Source organism: Sminthopsis crassicaudata, chromosome 1, assembly GCF_048593235.1.
Source record: "Sminthopsis crassicaudata isolate SCR6 chromosome 1, ASM4859323v1, whole genome shotgun sequence".
NCBI lineage: Eukaryota > Metazoa > Chordata > Mammalia > Dasyuromorphia > Dasyuridae > Sminthopsis > Sminthopsis crassicaudata.
This window is the reverse complement of record NC_133617.1, coordinates 636,519,101-636,539,265: the sequence shown is the minus strand read 5'-3', so window position 1 is coordinate 636,539,265 and position 20,165 is coordinate 636,519,101. Positions and strand designations below refer to the sequence as shown.

The 20,165-nt window shown below is 35.1% G+C and overlaps 1 protein-coding gene across 13 annotated transcripts in view; it reads right to left on the bottom strand.

Annotated features, from left to right (window-relative positions):
* KDM4C (lysine demethylase 4C) overlaps positions 1-20,165 on the bottom strand; it is a 433,156-nt gene that overhangs the window by 27,136 nt on the left and 385,855 nt on the right. For all 13 annotated transcript variants that reach the window (XM_074282887.1, XM_074282892.1, XM_074282890.1 and 10 more), the window contains one exon: positions 19,571-19,741. In XM_074282887.1, the coding sequence (XP_074138988.1) occupies positions 19,571-19,741 (171 nt within the window). The remainder of the gene's footprint in view (positions 1-19,570; positions 19,742-20,165) is intronic.

Genomic DNA, 20,165 nt, shown 5'->3' with positions numbered 1-20,165 from the left:
AGAACAGGTACTGGAACTGTAATTTCATTGTGAAAAAACTCCCATGACCAATGAAAATCAACAACTTCTCTACAACTGAGAGTTGCTTTGAGTACTGAGAAATTTATTTGGCTTGTTCAGAGTCATATAGTATGTCTCAGAGGTCAGACTTAATACAGAGGTATTTCTAACATCAAGGCCAATTCTCTGTCCATTACAACATCTTGAACTATTGAGTATGTGGTAAAAAATGATTTTTCTACATACATCTATTGGACCTAATTTTTTTTTTCAACTCAGGAAAAAAAAAAACCTACCTGAATGAAAGAAATTAGACTTTGAGATTCATTAAGAAAAATTAGTTTTCAGGCATCAGGAGGTGATATCCCAAATGATTTCATCCAACTTGATCTGGAACAGTGTGCTCAGTTGTAAGCACTCTTTTTTAAAAGAATGATGTGGGTAACTGCAGTATGTCCAGAATAAGGCAACCAGAAAGATTGAACCAATATGAAGTTTGGTTAAATGAACCAGGTATTCTTAGATTGGAGAAGAAAAAACTCAGGAAACCCATGATAATGGTCTCTAATATTGTCAAGTAGAGTAAGAATTAGATTTATTCTGTTGGGCTCCTAGGGAAGAGCCAGAAGCCAAAGAAGAAGGTGAAAAGAGGAGAATGTGGGCTTGATGGCAGGAAAGATTCACTAACCATCACAATTGTGCAAAGTTATCATTTCATGTGGCTGGATATCCACTTTTATAGTTTTATAATGGGGATTCACCTAGTGTATAGTTTGAACTAGATGGTTCCTCAGGTCTCTGCCAACTCTCAAAGGATATGATTCTTGGATCATTATTTCCTCTAGGTTATAATATTCTTATCAATCACCAATAAACAGGAGAATCACCATGACAGAAAATAAGAGAATCAGTCTCAAGGATATAGCTGTGAGACCCTGGACAAATCCCTTAGGTTCTCAATATTCCAGATAGCTCTCTAAGACTACAGTTTCAAAGAAGCTGGCTACCTATCTTTAGAGAAAAAGTATGCTAACCCAGGAACTCTTTTTAGCATCATGAAGTCTGGGAAGCTCTTTCCATGAAAGTTCAAGGAATTTATGAAATGGGTTAAGCATTCCTGATCAATTCCAATCATTTTTGCACGTGTGCGTGTCACAAGACCAATTGTCTCTAGCTCTGTCCCTAGCTTGAAAAAAAATGGTGTTTTAGAAATAATAAACCAGGGCATATAAAATTGTAAATGAAATTTTAACATTAAATTCCTCAAGCAATTTTTAATGAAAATATGCAAAAAAAAGAATGCTTCTGAATTTAATATAGATATTTATAGTTGCCCTCAAAGCATTATTTGTATTAGGTCTATTAAGTAGTAAGAGTTTCAATTTAAAGTGCATCTGATTTCCTTATAGCATCTTTTTGTCATTAGAGATGAGATTCTTTCAACAGTTCTATTATAGATCTTGTCTTACAAAGTTTTTAATATCTCAGCTGTTTGAAATTATAATGCAAAAACTAAAACTTGACTTATATTGTCAGCTACTTGTTTTGAAGTTATAAATCATAACTATTATTTAAAAGACTTTGTTTCATTCTCTATTCTAGAAAGAAAAAATTCATAAATGAGATGTAGGACTTCATGCTTCCTTATAAAAAAAAAACTGAAAAGGGCAAAGATCTCATCTTTGTTTAGAAGCACAGAACTTTTACAAATGTTATTTTGGTAACTGGAATATCCTTTATATATTGTACATGTGTAATTCTCACATTCGTATTTCACAGGACAAAAAAATCATAGACGGGACCTCGAAGCCTTTGAGTCTAAGCCTTTAATTTTGTAGACAGCTGAGGTACAGAGATTTTAAGTGACTTGCCTAAGGTCATACATTTCCTAAGATCTCTGAGGGAGAAACCTGACTCCATGAACATCTCCTCTATACTATGTTTACTGTTCATTTGTTTCTAAGTTCACAAAGAGGACCACAGTTAATATTTTTTCCCCTAATGCACATATTACATATACTTAGATTCACTGGAGAAAATTATCTTTGCCTAAAATTATGGGATCTAAAAGCTGTGAATATGTAGAAATTATCATTATAATACTGTATAATTACACTGTTTAGACTACACAAAGATTCTATGAATATAAAGTACTTTTATAGAATTAGTTAAAAATCTAAAACACCTGTGATTTAGGAGAATGCCAAGCATTATCGTCTCCATTTAAGGAGAGGGAAAATACAAAGAGGATGAATGATTTACAGAAGCACAGACCAAACTAATGATTACAGCTGAGACAAAAGCTTTAAAGCCTTTTACTCTTATTTTTCTACCCTTTGAAACAATGACTTTTGGAATAACCAGAAAATAAAAATATATACAATTTATCTCCTGTCGCCTTTCCTCCTCCTTTATTGCTTTCAACAATATAATTTGACCTTGATATCTAACTTATTTGAGCAATATGAATAGTAAAATTAAATGATGGTCTTTCTACTCACTCCTGAAAATATGCTGACTTCTTTCAAACTAAGTACTCTGGTAAATAAAGTGAAGACTCTTATTTATAAGTCGTAAGTAAATAGTACTGACATCAACTTCACATGTATATTAAACAACAATAATACAAGTTCAATATATTCTGATACAATTATAACACTGCCTTTAAGTGAGAATAGATGTAATAGATGTTAGTTAATTTGTAGAAATCTTATCTTCTGAGGAATGCCATCGATTTATGTGATATAGACAAGGGCTAAAGTAGCTGGGGTTAGGATGAAATTGGAAGATAATATAAAATAACTTGTAAACAGACTGTTGTCTACTCCCGCCAGAATGGCATGTCCTTAGCTCCAAAGTTCAGAAGCCACTGTGCTTATCTATATATCAAAGAAAGGGGAAGCTAAGGAAGAAAGTAAGCATTAAATAAATAAGAACACAGCAGCCCAATAATGATGCTCAGTTGTCAAAGGAACCAGAATGAAGTCATCAGAGTGAGCAAGAATATTTCGAGTTTTAAACCATATTTCTTAGACAGCAAATATGTTATTTCACATTTCTGGAGAAACAAAAGCATCAGTGTAACTACTGAGGTGTTTGGATTCTACATAAACAGAAGTATCAGTGTTTTCTGTCAGTAAATCTAGGATGAGGGAAAAGTGATTTTCATTCTGCTTTTCTTTTCTGACAAATGAGAACTAATACATGCCTGGGGCTCTCTTAAGCAGGGATTCATAAAATGATGCTACTGGGTCACAGCTCCACAGTAAATGTTCACAAAAGAGTCTGATGAGGTCACCAAAAAGCCTTTCACTTGAGCTACTGCCTGAACCTGGGCCATTAGAAGTGGGAGGTAATAGCGTTAACTCACTGTTCCATTTAGCCCTCTCTTTTTACTGCTGTTATTAATGTCACAAATGGTGGATTTGTCAATGTCATGGAACTGAAACAGAGAACAACATTAATGAAAAAAGGCTGTTGGAGAATATCTTCTGCTTTCATTTAAATCCATTTTTTTTTTCATCTGAGATGAATTTTTAAACAGGAAATGAAACTTTTGAATCTGATTTCACTTTCAGAAACAAATCCAAAAGGAATCTTTATGATCCTGGCTATAATTTTAAGGGGGGAGGGAGAAGAGGGAGGTTCTATGGTAGTCTTCTAACATGTAACTTGAATTAAATGGATACAGAATAGTAGAGTTGAAAAATGAATACAAGGGATAATGTTATAAAAAAAATTACTCATGCATATATAATGTCAAAAAAATTTATAAATAAAATTTAAAAAAAAGAAAATAAAAAGCTTTAATTAAAAATAAAGTGCTGAACATATCTGAAAAATAATCTGTACTTAAACAAAAAAAAAAAAACAAAAACAGAATAGTAGAGTTTAGTTCTCAACAGTGTTACTCCCTGTGAGATCTCAATTGCTTCACTGGTAAATTTCTTATCTGTAAAGTTAAGAGGTATTGGTGTTATATCTTCTTAAAGGTACCTTCCAGTTCTATATATGGTGATCCTATAACTTATAAATAATGTACTGGATACATGACCTTAAATCTGAGACCCTGAGCCACCAGTGCCCCAGAAAATGAAGACTAGTTACCTATTGCTATTTTCCTTTCTTTACAGGGAATTCAATGAAACTATGTATATCCAAAAAATATGATCTGTACCTAAAGGTCTATAAAGTGATACATCTTCTCTGTGTCGTCCCCCCCAGGCAATTGGGGTTAAGTGACTTGCCCAGGGTCACACAGCCAAGTGTTAAGTGTCTGAGGCCAGATTTGAAGTCAGGTCCTCCTAATTTCAGGGTTAACTGGGGCATATCTTTTGATCTAACAATATCATTATTAGGCATGAATACCAAAAGAGATCCAAAAAGGGGGTAAGGGGAGAAGAACCTATATGTACAAAAATATTTGTAGCAGCTCTTTTCTCAGGGCAAAGAATTGGAAATTGAGGGGATGCCCAATCATTGGGGAATGGCTGAATAAATTGTGGTGTGTGATTGTCATGGAATATTGTTGTTCTGTGGGAAGTGATGAGCAGGATGCTGGGGGGGGGGGGGGGAACCATGCAAATACCTCCATAAACTCAAGGAAAGTGAAATGTACTGTATATAAAGTAATGGCAATGGGATGACCAGCTGTAAATGACTTTGCTATTCTTAGCAATACAGTGATCCACAATTATCTGAAGGACTTATAATGATAAATTCTATCCATACCCAGAAAAGAAACTGACTGTGTCTGAATACTGTTTGAATCATGCTCTATTTTTTTTAACTTTATTTGTCTCAAGAATTTTTTCTTTTTAATTAAGGTGGAAGATGATGTTATTATTATTATCCCCCACCCCATGACTTTTATGGAAAACTTTTATATAAATTTACATGTAGTTTTTCAATAGGGATGGAGAAAAGGGAGAGAGAAAATCTGGAGATTTTTTTTTTAATGCAAAAAAAATTGTTTTAAATGTTAACTGGAGAAAATATTAAATAAATAAAAATGAACGATATGGGGGAAAAGGAACTATGTATATCAATGTACATTTTATGTACAAATATACATGTATTTGTATATTATATACAAGTATACATACTTGTATATGAAGATTCTATGTAGCAACTATTTGCATCAATTTTAGGTAGTCCAGGAACATTATAAAATATAGCTATATATTTTTGTTCTTTAGGTGGAAAGAATGAACAAGTATGAGAAGGATATACCTTGTCATTTGCTAGTTCAGGCCTTCACCACTTCTTTCCAAGCTACTACAATAATATGACTCTAATTGTTCTCCCTGTCTCCGTCTCTCATTTGATATATCCTCCATACAGCTATCAAGAAGCTTTAGTGGCCTCCTAGTGTCCCTAGCCTAAAATGCAAACTCCTCTATTTGATTTTGAAAGCCCTTCTCAATCAGTTTCTAATAGATCTTTCTGGATTTCTTTCCCATCACTATTTTCATTCTAGCCATTGTCAAGTCAATTCAACAAGCAGTTAATGGGAGCTTGCTACATGTAGACACTGGGCTCAATGCTGGGAAGACAAAGCAAGGAAACAGTTCCTTCCCTCAAGGAGCTCACAGCTTAACGAGGAGTTAGAGGGGAGGAGAGAGGGAGGGAGGAGAGGTTTGAGGGAAAGTTGCAAACAACTATGTATAAACTAAGCACACACAGGATAACCTGACAATAATCTTAGAGGGAAACACAAACACTAACGATCACAGATTATAGTGGCTATTAAAAGGCTAAACTGTTATTTCCCATGTACTCATCACATGCCTTTGCATAGACTACCAGAATGTTCTCATTACCACAGCCTACTCTTAGAATCCTTAAAATTCAATTCATTTTCCCCTCCTACATGAGGTGTTTCCTGATCTAATACAAGACACCTAAAACCACTTTGTATTTTTTCCTATGTCGCTTCTTCTCAATAAAAGGTAAGCTTCTTTGGGGCAGGAATCTTTTCATTTTTGTATTTGTATATTCTGGCAACTAGTGGGTATTTACTAAGTATTAGATGACCAAAACTGAAGGTAACTGTCAGTTATGAGAATAATCATCACTACGCATAGTGGTAGGTTTTTACAATTCCTTTATTTAATCCAAATATTTCCTATAAAGTTTTATCCATTTTGCTTTTCCATTGCAATATATTTTTGTGTTATATAACTGCTGAGAAAGACATTTGCTGTGCTTCAGCTGTGAAACCTAAGTCAGGCTGACCTCAGTCACACATTCTTACACTGTATGTAAATTTCAAATGGAACTAATAGCCACAGGAAAATGCTAAAGGAAATCTAAAATATACACTACTCCAACCTTGGTTACTTTTTGTTATTTACATGCATTATACATTACAACTTCACCAATCAATTACTTATAACCACTCTTACTACTGATTCTCCCAACCCGTGAAAGTTGAATTCATTAAATTCTCCTAAGACAATGAAAGAATCCCGAGTCCTTACTTATCTCCCAGCCTTCTTGCACACCCCATGACTGAAGCATATTTCAAACAAATACATATAGTAAATATAACACAGTACTTTATAACAATGCAGAATCATGGAATTTTTATAGCTGGAAGATTACCCAGGTGCAGTCTTCCTGTTTAGAAATATGAAACTGTCATGGGAGAACAACTTGTTCCAGGTCATATAGCTAGGTGTACAGCAGTAAAGAAGAGAATCACCTTTTAAATGAGTAGCCCAGCCCCCCAGGCTGCCATGATCCCAAGGGGGATTATGTGGACCCCAGGGGGATGTGATAAAGGAGCTGTTCTGTGATACCCAAACATAGACCTCACCACTCACACATGCCCCTCATCTATTAAAATCCAATATACACCAAACCCGATGCAGCAGTTGCACAAACACCAAACTTGCACTACATTATTAAGAGAAACTCACTTAGGCAGCTGGGTGGTACAGTGGCCAGAGCATTGGTCTAAGTCAGGAAGACTCAAGTTCAAATCTGGCCTGAACCAGACATAGTAGCTTACATGCACTAGCTGTGTGAATGTGAACAAGTCACTTTACTTCTGTAGGGCTTAGGTTCCTCATCTGCAAAATGGAAGGGTTGGATCTGATGGTTTCTAATGTTCTTTTTAGATCTAAATCTGTTATCCTATGAATTCTGTCAATCCTTCTGAAAAGAATGGGTCAATCTGGTCTGCTAAGGCTCTATTCCACCCTCTCTGTAATTTTCTAAACTAATATTCTTCCCCTGGCGATGATCCCTTATTGTCCCAATGTCTCCTGCCAATGTGAAAATCAAATTTTCGAGCAGTAGAGTAGCATGATTAAATCTAAGTGTAAGAAAGATCAGTCAGAGAACAACAATGGCTGACACTGACATAGTGCTTTAGTGTTGTGGGTGCTTTAATATAGCATCTTATGTGATCCTCACAATTGTGCTATTTCAAATAAGGAAATTCAGATTCCTACAGATGAAATGACTTGTCCATATTCAGACTTCTAAATAATAGTAGTGAGACTGAACAAAGGTCATCCTTATCTCAGGACCCTATCTACTACCCCAGCTGCTGAGATAAATGAAAGATAAAGCAGAGAGGAGATGGAATAGAGATGGTGAAGACAGAATAAGTTGATTGCAGGCAGCTGCTAACTAGAACCTATAGTAAAGTAGTGGTTGTGAGGATTCAAAGGAATGGAAAGATCAAGAAAATTTAGCCCAAGTAGAATAGAGCCCAGAGGCCATATCATTGAGTCAAAGAATATGTGGTGGAGAATAGGGTTAAGAAGCCCAGAAAGGGAGGGAACCTAGGTTAGGAAGGGCTATTGATGCTAAAAAGGATTTTGTATTTGATGCTGGAAGCAACAGGAAGACATTGGAGTTTCAGCGTCATTCTCAGAATCATTCAATGAGAAAGAAGAGCCAGAAATACCATAAATTCTTTAACATGGGAGACCAGGTGATGTTACTAACAGAAAGAGTATATTTCAAAAGAGTAAAAAAGAAAAGTCATAAGATTTAAATGGAAACTGTGGACAAGTTGATTTGCAAATGCTGACTGTAGGCAGAAGTAGAAAAATCCACCTCTCAGCTGCATAAGTGCAAACTAGAATTTAAATAAGTTAAGTCTATGGAGAAAAAAATTTTGAATTATCTCCACGGAGAAAGCAGTTGGAATTATGGGTATGAATGAGTCTGTCAAGGAAAATCATTTAGAGAAAAAGAAAAGGGCTGAAGTTTGAGGAACACATGGAAAGGTTAAGAGAATAGAATAGGGGAACTAGGTGGCACAATGGATAGAGCACCAGCCCAGAATTCAAGAGGACTTGAGTTCAAATCTGGTCTCAGACACTTAAAACTTCCTAGCTGTGTGGCCCTGGGCAAGTTACTTAACCCCAAATGCCTTAGGGGGAAAAAAAGAAAAGAAAAAAAAAAAAGAGAGAGAGAGAGAGAGAGAGAGAGAGAGAGAATGGAGTAAAAGAAACCAAGATGAATTAGTCAGAAATGAAGAAAGAAAACCAGAAAATTTCATTTCTCAGAAATCAAAGAGATATGAGATATGGTAAAGTGGCAAATGGAAATGGTCATGGAGGATATGAACTGAAAAAAGGTCACTGGATTTACCACACCTGATGAGTTTTCAGAAGGGTCTGTTGAAGTTGAAGGTCTGTGAAGAAAGGAAAGAAGGATCCACAAAAGAAGTGAGTGAGTAATGAGGAAAGAAATATCAAGATATAGATGATTTTTTTGAGGAAAATATCTGGTAGCTGGATGAAATAGATGATCGAAGAAATCCAAATAATGTAAAAAGAAATACTCTTGAACTTTTGCTTCCTTTTGACTGAAAACTGGATTATTCTGGAAACTTCAAAAACTCAAATGACTTAAGAGTAGCATTTGGTAAATAAATTCTTAATATACTTTGAAGGTTCTCTCATGACCTGAGTAGTTAGTTATTGCAAATTCCCAAAGAACCTAATAATATTTTCTAAGAGAGGTTTATATACTAAGAAAGTTTAGTCTATTCCATTCCTCCTCTTTAATTATGCCTCCATCCCATTCATTTATACTTTCTTATCATCTATAACTTCTATGGTACATTATGACTCACAGATGCACAGCATAATCCAAATCCAAATAAGAGAGATTCTTCATCCACTTGGATTTTCCTGTAAGAATGGTAAATGATCCCATACATCTTCTAGAAACAGTAATCTCTTTACAACAGCATTCTATCAGTGTTGTATGACTTTGCAACAACTTACTCCCCTTTCTCTCCTCTGAGTCCACCACTGTGGTACAGGCCTTCATCACCCACATCTAAGTGATTACAACAGCCTATTGGAGGAGTTGCCTGACTCAAAGTCTCTAATCCATTCTCAATTACTGACTAAAGTGATTTTTCCAAAGAACGTAAAGTCTGACCATGACACTCTCCTGGTACCTGTTTTGCAATATAAGTTTTCAGATTTTCCTGGAACACTGATATGCTCAGAACGTTAGAGGCAGGACTTAAATCTAGTTCTTCCTGAGTGGGAGGCCTACTTTGTAGCACTATGAGCACTGCCTCTCACACCATCGTTCCTACCATGAAAGAAATTCAAAGCCTTTGTCAATTTCTGTAAGTTGAGGGGAAGGGGAAAGGAATAATGCATGTGTCAGGCACTGTGTTAAGCATTTCACACATATTATATCATCTGACTTTTGCAACAGCCCTACATGGCAGATGCTGTTATTATCCCCATTTTACAATTGAGGAAAATAAGGCAAAAAGAGTTTAAGTGTTGTGCACAGATAGTCTGAACTCAGATATGAATCCAGGTCTTCTTGTCTCCAGGCCTAGAAATCTATCTACTTTGTCACCCAGCTGCCTCAGTAACCACAGTGTCATAGAGTACTACTACCTATTGCTAAGTAGTTTCCCTGATACCCCCCCCCCCCCGCTTCCAAGTGATTCTCTACAACATTGCCTGCATGCTCTTTTATTCATTATTTTCTACTCATATTTCAGTATTTCTAGAACTTTACCATTACTTCTAAATAAAGTCCAAATTCATTGCCTGACTTTCTAAGTGTTCCACAATTTGGTATCATCTTCACTTTATAACTAAATCTCCTAGAAGTTCCCCTAAATGAGGGCTCCATTTAGCTATAGTCTATTCACTGCAATCAAAATCTATTTCCTGGATTGACCAGCTAATGACCCTGAATCCTTTCCTTTTGCTAAGGGTCAAAGATAGTAGATGTATACAGAGTGATAAGAGAATATGGAGGCCCACTGGAAAGAAGAAGAATAAGATTTTGTTAAGTTTTTGCTTGATGTCCCCATCAACCTGAGTGATCATAGGGGAATTGAATATTTCACTTTTTTGGAGAGGTTCTTAAGTGTTATCCTGTTGAGTTCAGACAAGCCATATTAATGGTGGGATGATCATAAAGCCTTTGAAGTTCCTAATTTTACCCTAGGCGGGGCCTTTAAAAAGTCTGTAACCACCTGACACAGAATTTTAGTGGAAGACTATATATTTTATCAATATTTCCTGGAAATATCTGTGGCATATTATTTTCAAGTCCCACTTCTGATACATACAAACTTTATGATCCTGAGCAAGTCAACTAACTTCTCGATGCAATTCAAAGTAAGACTATAAGTTGCAAATGTGTATTAGACTTAGGGAGTTGCCACACCAGAGGGTCTACATTGATTTGAGTGGAGGCGGTTATGGATGAAAGTTGGAAATATACAGGACATGGTGCTAGACACACTTCAATGTCAAAATCAAAAACTGCCCCTACCCTCAAGGAGTTTATAATCTGTTGGGGAGATGTAACATATAAATAGCTAAGTATACATAGGATTATCTGAATTGCAGAACAATTGCACTGGTAGAAGTTTCCTTACCACCAATGAAATCATAGGTCCAACACTGTTCCTCCATCCCCAAGAACACAGACATTCATTGTCAGTCATTTACTCTCTCTCTTACACACACCCCCATACCCACACCCACCCACACATACATACAGTATAATAACCATTACTGTAAGCTCTTTTGAGAGCAAATGGTAGCAAAAATTGTGGGAAATCACTTCAATTAAGTAGAAATGGTAATAGGGTGATAATTGTTAGGGAAAAAACAAAAAAAACCAAACCTTGTTAACTCAGTGAAATTTATTTTCATGTTATTCCTGTAGGAAATCATCCATACAGGGTGCAGTATTGTAATAAGCTTATAGAGAGACTAAAAATTTTCCTCAGTAAGACCAGAAGAGGACAGAATTGGTTAGCAGATGATTCCATATCTAACATTCATAAACAAACACAAATAGAAAACTAGAGATATACAAAGGGCTTAAAAGTTTGCTTTGTGCTAGTGTAGAGTAACTTGACAAAGCTCCAGTCTTGCCCTCCTTCATCATCTAGGTGGTTCTTTTTTATTTCAACAGATGTTGAAAACTGCAGCAGGCCACTGTGAAGATTCCAATGATGGACTCTTGCTGTCGAATTTCTAAATGGCCCTGCTCTTCTCATGGCCAGCAGTGAATTTAATGTGCAGTTAGTCACAGAGTGATGGAGCACAGGCTTCAACATTCTCATCACAATGAATACTCTCTTGAGGCTAGTACTAAAAGGAGGTAGTCACATTAGTGTCAGCATAATCATACTAAAGGCTTCTGGGTTTGTTCTGTTGGTTAAAAAAAAAAGGGGGGGGGACTCTGGTGTTTCTATGCTTATTGAGTTCTTTCAGATAGAGACACTTCCATTTCAGAGAATAGTAGGAGATTAAAAAAAAAAAAATCATCAGTTTCTGTGTCAAAATTTTCGAGACTGACAGTTTGAGGCGTATAGCAATATATCTTTTATTACTTCACCTGACAGCTTCAGATGGCATGCTGAGTTTAATTGAACTGATATATACATTCTGCAGGTGTTCTGTTGAGTGGAAATGTTTTAGACAATTTCTCGATGACAAAGAAGTAAAACACCTGGATATTGGATTCTGGCTTGTGCTTATGTCTTGCCTACTTCTGTCTGTTAAATTAAGCCTTGCTTCCTAAGACAAGTCAGATAACCTAGGGTCCAGGAAAGTAAAAAGAAGTATCTGTAAATCACTAGCAATTAGAATGAGATGGGTGGATCTAATTCCTGTCTTTAGCAACGTATCTTGAAGAGTCTTTTTGTCATAGTTGGTAGCCACAAAGGTTAGTCAAGAAAGGGACCAAGAAAAAAAAAAACACAAGAAAGCTATGGAATTTCCTTCAAGCAAAGATATCTCCAACTTCATTCTCTAGGAGAATTCTTTTGTGACTTTCAGGGCATTGTGTTTATGGCTCTAGCTGTATTATATAATACTCACATGTATACAGAGTGCAAATTGATCTCTGTCCTCAAGGAGAAGGTGAAAAGATTTGAGGATGCATTTCTACTCTCAAGGTTATTGAGGCTTTTTTTTTTTTTTTTTTTGAAAGAACAGAAATATTTGAAGAAAGACAAGGAAGGAAAAAGGATGTAGCAAGGTAAAAGAGAATTGGAAATTAGATGGTGGATAAATGTCACACAGAAGGAAAGGTAAAAAGAGAAGAACCACCAACTATTTGGATCTATATACTCTTTCTGAAGCAGTTGGTGAGCTGGACCATATCTGAAGGCAGTATAATGCCCGTTATTTGTCCTTCATTCTTTTTTGTTTTATTTTTGAGACTACTGGGGTTAAATGACTTGCCAAGAGTCATTCAGTTAGGAAGTATTAAGTGTCTTGAGTCTGGATTTGAATTTAGGATCTCCCGAATTCAGGGCCAGTGCTCTATCCACTATATCATCTAGCTGCCCCATATACTTCATTCTCAAAGAAAACCACAACATCAGAGAAGTGATATCATGATATGCCAGTGAATTGGATTTAATTGAAGGAGGGCTAGACAGGGTTCACTGCCTCAATTTTCCCTCTAGAGCCATATGGGCCCAGTGCCCAGATACAGATCAAGACAGGTGGAGATGATCTTGACCACAGATTATAATGATAACCTGAATTGTTCAGCTTCTCTTAAAATTTAATTAGCCCCCCCAAAATAGCATAGATAATTCATTTTCATCCTAGACTATTACAGTAGGCTCTTGATAGGTTTTCCTAATGTTACTCTATTCTTCCTCTCCTATTTATTCTGCACATGTGCTTGAATAATCCCTTTTGTACATAGATTTGGTGATATCACATGGTAGAAGTTTAACAAATGTTTATTGATGGAAAAAAAAAAAGATTCTTATGTTTCAAGAAATGGTGCTAGAGATTTTACAGGTGCTATCAGATGGGCACATATTCAATAATGATCCAAGAAGAGGAGTAATTGGAGACTCTACTGAGGAGTAATAAGTTAGTACAAGTCCATTGTCTTCCTGGGGCATCTAAAAAGAATTGACTGAGGGCTTTCTGAGAGAAGGCAACCCTTGATGGTCTTTTGAGGTGAATAACAGGAAGAGAGAGCATACCATCCGAAGGCATCTAGCTAACATTGCTGCTTACAATATTTTTTCCTTGGAATTATTGTTTTAGAGTTTTCTAACAATGTTCCTTCAGGTTTTCCTTGTGGGATCTCTTTCTGGAAGTGATTGATAGATTCTTTCCATGAATATTTCCTTTTTGTTTCTATAATTTTAGGGCAGTTTTCCTGAATGAACTCTTGTAGAATGCTATCTAGGATCTTGTTTTGGTCATGGCCTTCTGGTTAGGCCTTAAATGAGTTATTTCACATTTTCTTTCATTTTTTCATTTTTTTCAATTTGTTTGACTGATTCTTACTGTATTACAAAGTCATTAGCTTCAATTTGCCCCTTTTTAGTTTCAATGTGTGATTTTCTTCAGTTAGCTTTTGTATATCTTTTTCCATTTCATTAATACTTCTGTTTAATGAGGTTTGTTTTTTTTCCCCGGAGAATTTTTTCCTTTCTTTTTCAAGCTATTGACTCTCTCATGCATAGCTCTCATTTTTTTTTTTTTTTTATCATTTTTATTTCAACCTCTCTTATTTGCCTTTTGAAGAAATCTTTTATGAGAATTTCTAAGAAGTCTCTTTGGGTTTGAGACCAACAATTTATCTCACTCTGAAATTTCTTCTGTGGACATTTTGTTCTCTTCTGAGTTTGGTTTTGGTCTGCTCTGTCATGATAGCAGCTTTCTATGGTCAAGGGTCTTTTCTGTTTCTTGCTCATTTTCTTTCCTTTTCTTTTAGTATTTCCTTTTTTTGTTGTTGAACTTTTATGGTTGAACTCTGATCCTGGGGCATAAAGGGAGCTGTCCCCACGCTTCCTGTGCAGCTCTGAGCCTTGGCTTTGAGCACAGCGCAGCGCCCCCTTTCTTTTCAGGAAACAGCCAGGTTTCCCAAAGTTTACCTTATGAACCGGGCCAGGGCTGAGGGTCTCAGAGGCTGATTTGCTGTGATTAAGACCCTCTCCCGAGCTTTCCCAGAGTCTGTCTGAGTTGAGCTGAACACCCCTTTCACCCCAGTGAGACTGACCCTTCTTGAAGCTTTTTCAGGCTGTCTTGGGCTGGAGAAGGTTCCATTCTGTCAGACTGCTCAGAGGCTGCATTTCATGTGATTTTGGAGGGAAATGGGGAGGGCTGCAGCAGCTTCCTGGCTTTGCTCCACCCCCTCCTCCCCATCACAAGCACTGTTAAAGATTAATATTTTTAGGGCAAACTTTTCTTCTCTTCAAAGAAAAAAAAAGCAAAAACTGAAAATCTTGAGGTCTCAGTTATGCTAATTAAAAAGGCTGATACAGTAACCAGGAAAAGTTGGGATTTGGATATCTGGGTGAAGGCTTAAAACACAGGAATAGCGGACTTTTGGCAAGGAATGAAATACACCAATTATTGAGCCTGGTAAAAACTATAACTGCACTAGTTTTTTTCATTCTAATAAAGGAGGCTTTAATTTACAAATGAAAAGGCAGACAGAAAACTGCCCACATAGACATAATGTCTAGTAGCATTTTCGATACAAAAAGAACAGGAGACAGAACTAGTCATATAATATCATAGTAATATCTAAGAGAGAGAACAATAAAATCTGTATATATTATATGTATATAAATAAATGTACAAAGTATATGTAAGTAAACAGCATGACCTAGAGGATCAAATGTAGGGAAGAAAATCTGACCTCATAACTATCACTGAGATGAAGTAGAATAGAACACCAAATAGAATGTGGACTGGAAGGGTTTCTTTTACTCAAAAAGAAACAGAATAAAGGATATTCAAACATTGAATATCAATTGGCAGGTCAACAAGTATTTATTAAGCACTTACTGAGTGTCAAGCACTATGCTAACATCTGGAGATATGAAGATTACAAAAACCACTACAAAAGTAGGATACTATGGTAATAGTGAATATCTATCTGCATATTTGTTTGCTGTTATTCTCTCAGCCAAAAGCTGAAGCAGGAACTTAATTAGTTATAATTTTATCTTTCAAAAGATTGAAAAAGTATAAGAAAACTGTTGATAGTTTTCTAGATCCTGATTCTCTCTTCCTTCAAAATGCCTTCTTTTCATATTTATTATGAACATATAATTAATTACATATGCATTTGTGGTCATCTACACTGAAATATAAAGTTGTAAGTAGGGATTGTTTCATTCATTTTATTTGTATCTCTAGCATTAATATCTGGCACAGTACTAAATGCTTGTTAATCTGTTAATCAAACAAGATGAAGAGGTTGAAGTAGTGACAATAGAAACCTGCAAGACAAGAGGTTATTCTGTCATATAATTTGTGGATAGAAGAGAAGTAGACATAGACTAATTTGTATCATGGATTTTTAAGTTATAAACTAATTTGTACCTTAGGTTTTAGGATAGCAAATTTCAAAGAGTTCAGAAGCATAAATAGCATGCCATCTTAAGCCCACTATCTTGCCCTATGGGAAATGGACAATTTTAATTCTTTAGAAATTATGATATTCCATACTGAGTCTAAACAGATGGACTTTTTTTGAGAGAGAAGTTTAGAGTCATTAAAAGCAGTGCATAATGTCCCAAAGGTTCTATTGATTTTGTTAAAAATATGTGGCATAACATGGTTTTGTTTGTTCTTCCTAGCTGATAAATGGTAAATGATTTAGATTTAGGGAATTTGGGTTGGTATAAAATTATCCCATGTTTGAACTAATTGAAGTTTGTTATAAGTGTTGTTTTTATAGTTATAATGATTTAGACACACAATATACATACTACTGTGATAGCCTGGGCAATCAGAGGTATGAAGGTATGAAGCTAGAAAGATGGATGCCAAAAGAGGAGGACAATGAAAAGGTACCTAGAATGTGTAGGAAAGTTCTGATTCTCTAAGTCTCATTTGCATGTGAGCTTCTAGGGAGCTAGAGCTGTCTTATATTTTTGATTTACAGTGACTTGCATATAAAAAGTACTTACTAAATGTTTTTTTCATTCTTTCCTTTATGCAGCTAAAATGTGATTGCCCTCCAACCTATACTTTTTGCATGTAACTGAACTATACTGGGACAATAATTTCTATCAATTATCTTAAGGTACTTTCGATTAACTACCAGTAGTTATTAAGCTCTACAATGTACCATGCCAGATAAAAATGAAAAAATCCTTCATTTCAAGGAGCTCATATTCTAGCAGGTCAGATAATATATGTACACATGCGTAAACACACATGCATATATGCACACACAAATACACATATATACACTCATATATTTGTATATCTATATATGCACACATATATGTAAATAAACACAGTATATATTTATAACTATATCTATATCTATACATCTATAGTATACATGTGTGCATCTATATACATATAGATGCACACATGTACATACATCCTAAATATATAACTGGTGATTTTGATGCTTGGTGCTAGCAGACGGGGGATTAGGATAGTTCTAATGTACAAGATGGTGCTACAGCTGAATTTTGAAAAGAAATATAAATTCTAAGAAGTGAAGCGGGAAGGGATTACATTCTAGGCATTGAGAAAATTCCGAGTAACACATAAGAGATGGGAGTGGGAATATTGTATATGAAGTACAGCATTAAAAAGCAGTTTGGCTAGACTGAAGAGTGCATAAATGGTAATAACGTATAATAAAGCTGAAAAGATATGTTGGAGTTAGGTTATGAAAGAGTTTAAACAACAAATAGTGGAATTTTATTTGATATCAAGAATAAGTGGAAGCCATTGGGCCCCTTACTTTCTGTCTCTTTTCTCCATTACTAATAATAATTTAAGATCTGAACAATTTTTCTTAACTGTTTTTTGAGATCCAAAAATGACAACAGACATTTCTAAACAACATCCAACAAAATATTTTATTTCTCTTTCAAAACCATGCATAACTTCTTTTGAACCCTAACCTCTGTTCTCCAGAATGCTTTGAAAATTTTCTAAGTGTTTCTTATAACTAAGACAAAGGACCACTGAGTGGTATTTTGGGGCAATCATCTGCTCTATTTTAAGAATGAGAAAAATGAAAGGAAAGGGAGTTTCATATAATTATTTTTAAAAGCAGAGACTTGTAGAAGGAAGTATAAAGAGCACAAAAAGTTTTCCAAAATGCTAGTCAAAGGATAATTCTTAATAGAATCTTAGGGTTATGCAGGAAGTAATAGAAATCCAAAGGAAAAGGGTCTGAAGGTTTGAAACAGAAATATGAACTTTCAGAAATAGTTTTTCATTCAAGTATCCATTGTGCCTTACTTTGTGAAGCTTCCCCCAAAAAAGTAAGATTTGGAGCTTGAAGGGACATCTGAAAGCACCTAATTGAACCCACTCCTTTTATTGCATAAGAAAAGAAAGCTCAGAAAACTCATTGACTGGCTCAAGGTCATACAGATTAAGTGACCTACCTCCTCCAATTCCAGTTCTATTTATTGCTTGTTTCCCTCTACTATACAATTCAATTAAATTCACTAAGAAGAAAATTTAGTAGGTGCTTCTCATGTACAAAGCACTGTTAATCTGCTGGGGATAAATATGCCATGAGAAATGACATATTCATTCTTTTGTTTTGCTATTGTCTCCTATTGTGTTTACAATGAAGGTGACTAAAAAAGAAAAAAAAAACATTAGAGTTATATAATTCAATCTTAATTTCATAGTCTTCCATTATAAGCATTCTTCTGGTGAAATGTCTTACCAAAATAAATGGAGTACCTAAAAAACCAATTTTATCCAAGTAGGAACATAAGGTTCTCTGTAATGGCACAATCTTTCCCCTTAGGGAGTCCTTACTCCATCCTTCATGGCTAACATTTCAGAAACCTGCCCCATGTGTTTTATTTCTGTTGTAGCTCAGTACAGTTATCTCTATGTTTGGTATCCATAGAAAATCCATTATTTTCTTGTTTTTTTGTAACATACTTGTACCCAGAGCAGTAAATTGTTATGATGGGCTAAAATGGTTATGGTTCTTCTTACTATAATCCCCATTTTGAGTTTAATAAATAGATGGGAATTTACTGCCCACCAGTAGCTATGATCAAATAGAATGAAAGTACTGGCTTTGAAAAGAAATGCAAATGAATTACTTCAGTGTATTGTACAGGTTGTTTATTTTCTCATCTTTTAAATAAGGTCACTTGTGTTTATGTACTTGTCTTTCTTAAAAGCTTGAAAATGTTAGCACAAGCAAAGTGAGTAGATCAATATTTCAAAATCCTCATGAGAAACAAATCATAGAGGTAAGTACAAACAATCGTGTCAGGTTACATTAATATTCAGTTGCTCTTAATGTGTTATTAAAGAATCATTAAGGAACTACTTTAAAGTACAAACAATATGAAAACATTATTAAAGATCTTTTTCTTATCCTGAGACAGTTGCCTTATATTTTGGGGATTACAAGGTGACTTAAAAAAGGAATAACACAATGTTCACTGATAAATTTTGGTTAGTATTATTTAAAATTTTATGTTTCAAAGGTCTTGCATTACAAATATTCTTTTGGTAAACAGCTTGACAAAATGTGAATTCCTCTATTATAAATATACCATGTGTTCACAGACATTTTATTTTATTTTTTAAGGGGAGGAGGTACCAACTATTAAAGAAACCATTTCCTGCTTTGCATTGAAAGAATCAATAAATTGCTCATTACTTTTTCTTCATGGCTTATAATATTACATGAAACATCCATAGATTCAAATGTGCTGTCAGGAAAGATTAATAAAACATATATCCCCCATTACAATAAAAAATTTAGAAGTGTGAATATTCTAAAGAAGAGAGTAGGTGAATTCTTATTTCACCTTTTTTGGCTGAATGCATTTCTCATTTAACTAATAGAATTTGGAACATTAGTCTGAATTCTCTCAGTGAAAGATAATAGATATTAATTAGAATTAGAATAAGAAATCTGAGAAGACTTAAAAAATAGTTCTTTGCAGTAGAAAATAACAAAAATGAATCGAATATTTAAGTCAAAGATCTTTGTCTTAAAGGTCAAAAGAAAAGTTCCTGAGAAGTTTGCTTACATTCACCCCACACACACACACACATACATCCACCATAGAATACATAGCTACTTTGGCAAACATACTCACCACAATGTCTTCAGGGAAAGTATCTCTACTGAAGGAGCCATCATCAAACACAACTTCATAGAAGGTTTGGGATGTCACCTCTATTACTCTGCAGCTATAATATCGTGTGTTCCGATGTTTTGAGATGACAGTCTGACCGACAGTGATTGCCTTTTCACAAGCTTTGGATCTCTTCCATGTGGATAAAGAAACAGAGAAAGGGAAAGAGAATCTATCAATAAGCACTCACTATGTACAAAGCATTGTGCAAAACACTAGGGAATAACAAAGACAAAAATTAAAATAGTCCCTGCTAGAAGTAGTTTACATTTTGTCAAATTATTTTTTTAAATCTATTTCTATGACTTTTTTTTAAGACTGTTTCCCCATGTTCCCTTATCAAAGTGTTGTAACTACTCAAAATCTCACTTGTGATCAGTCATATGGTGCTTCCCAATAAAAGGAATGAGAGATATGTTAGCATACCTGCAGAAAAGATTTTTTTTAAAAAGTATTCAAGAGCTGGGTTAATAAGGTAGAGAATTCATGATCTGGACTAGGAAAACTTTAATCTAGAATAGTTTAATGTTAAAATTATTAATTAATTAAAACAATA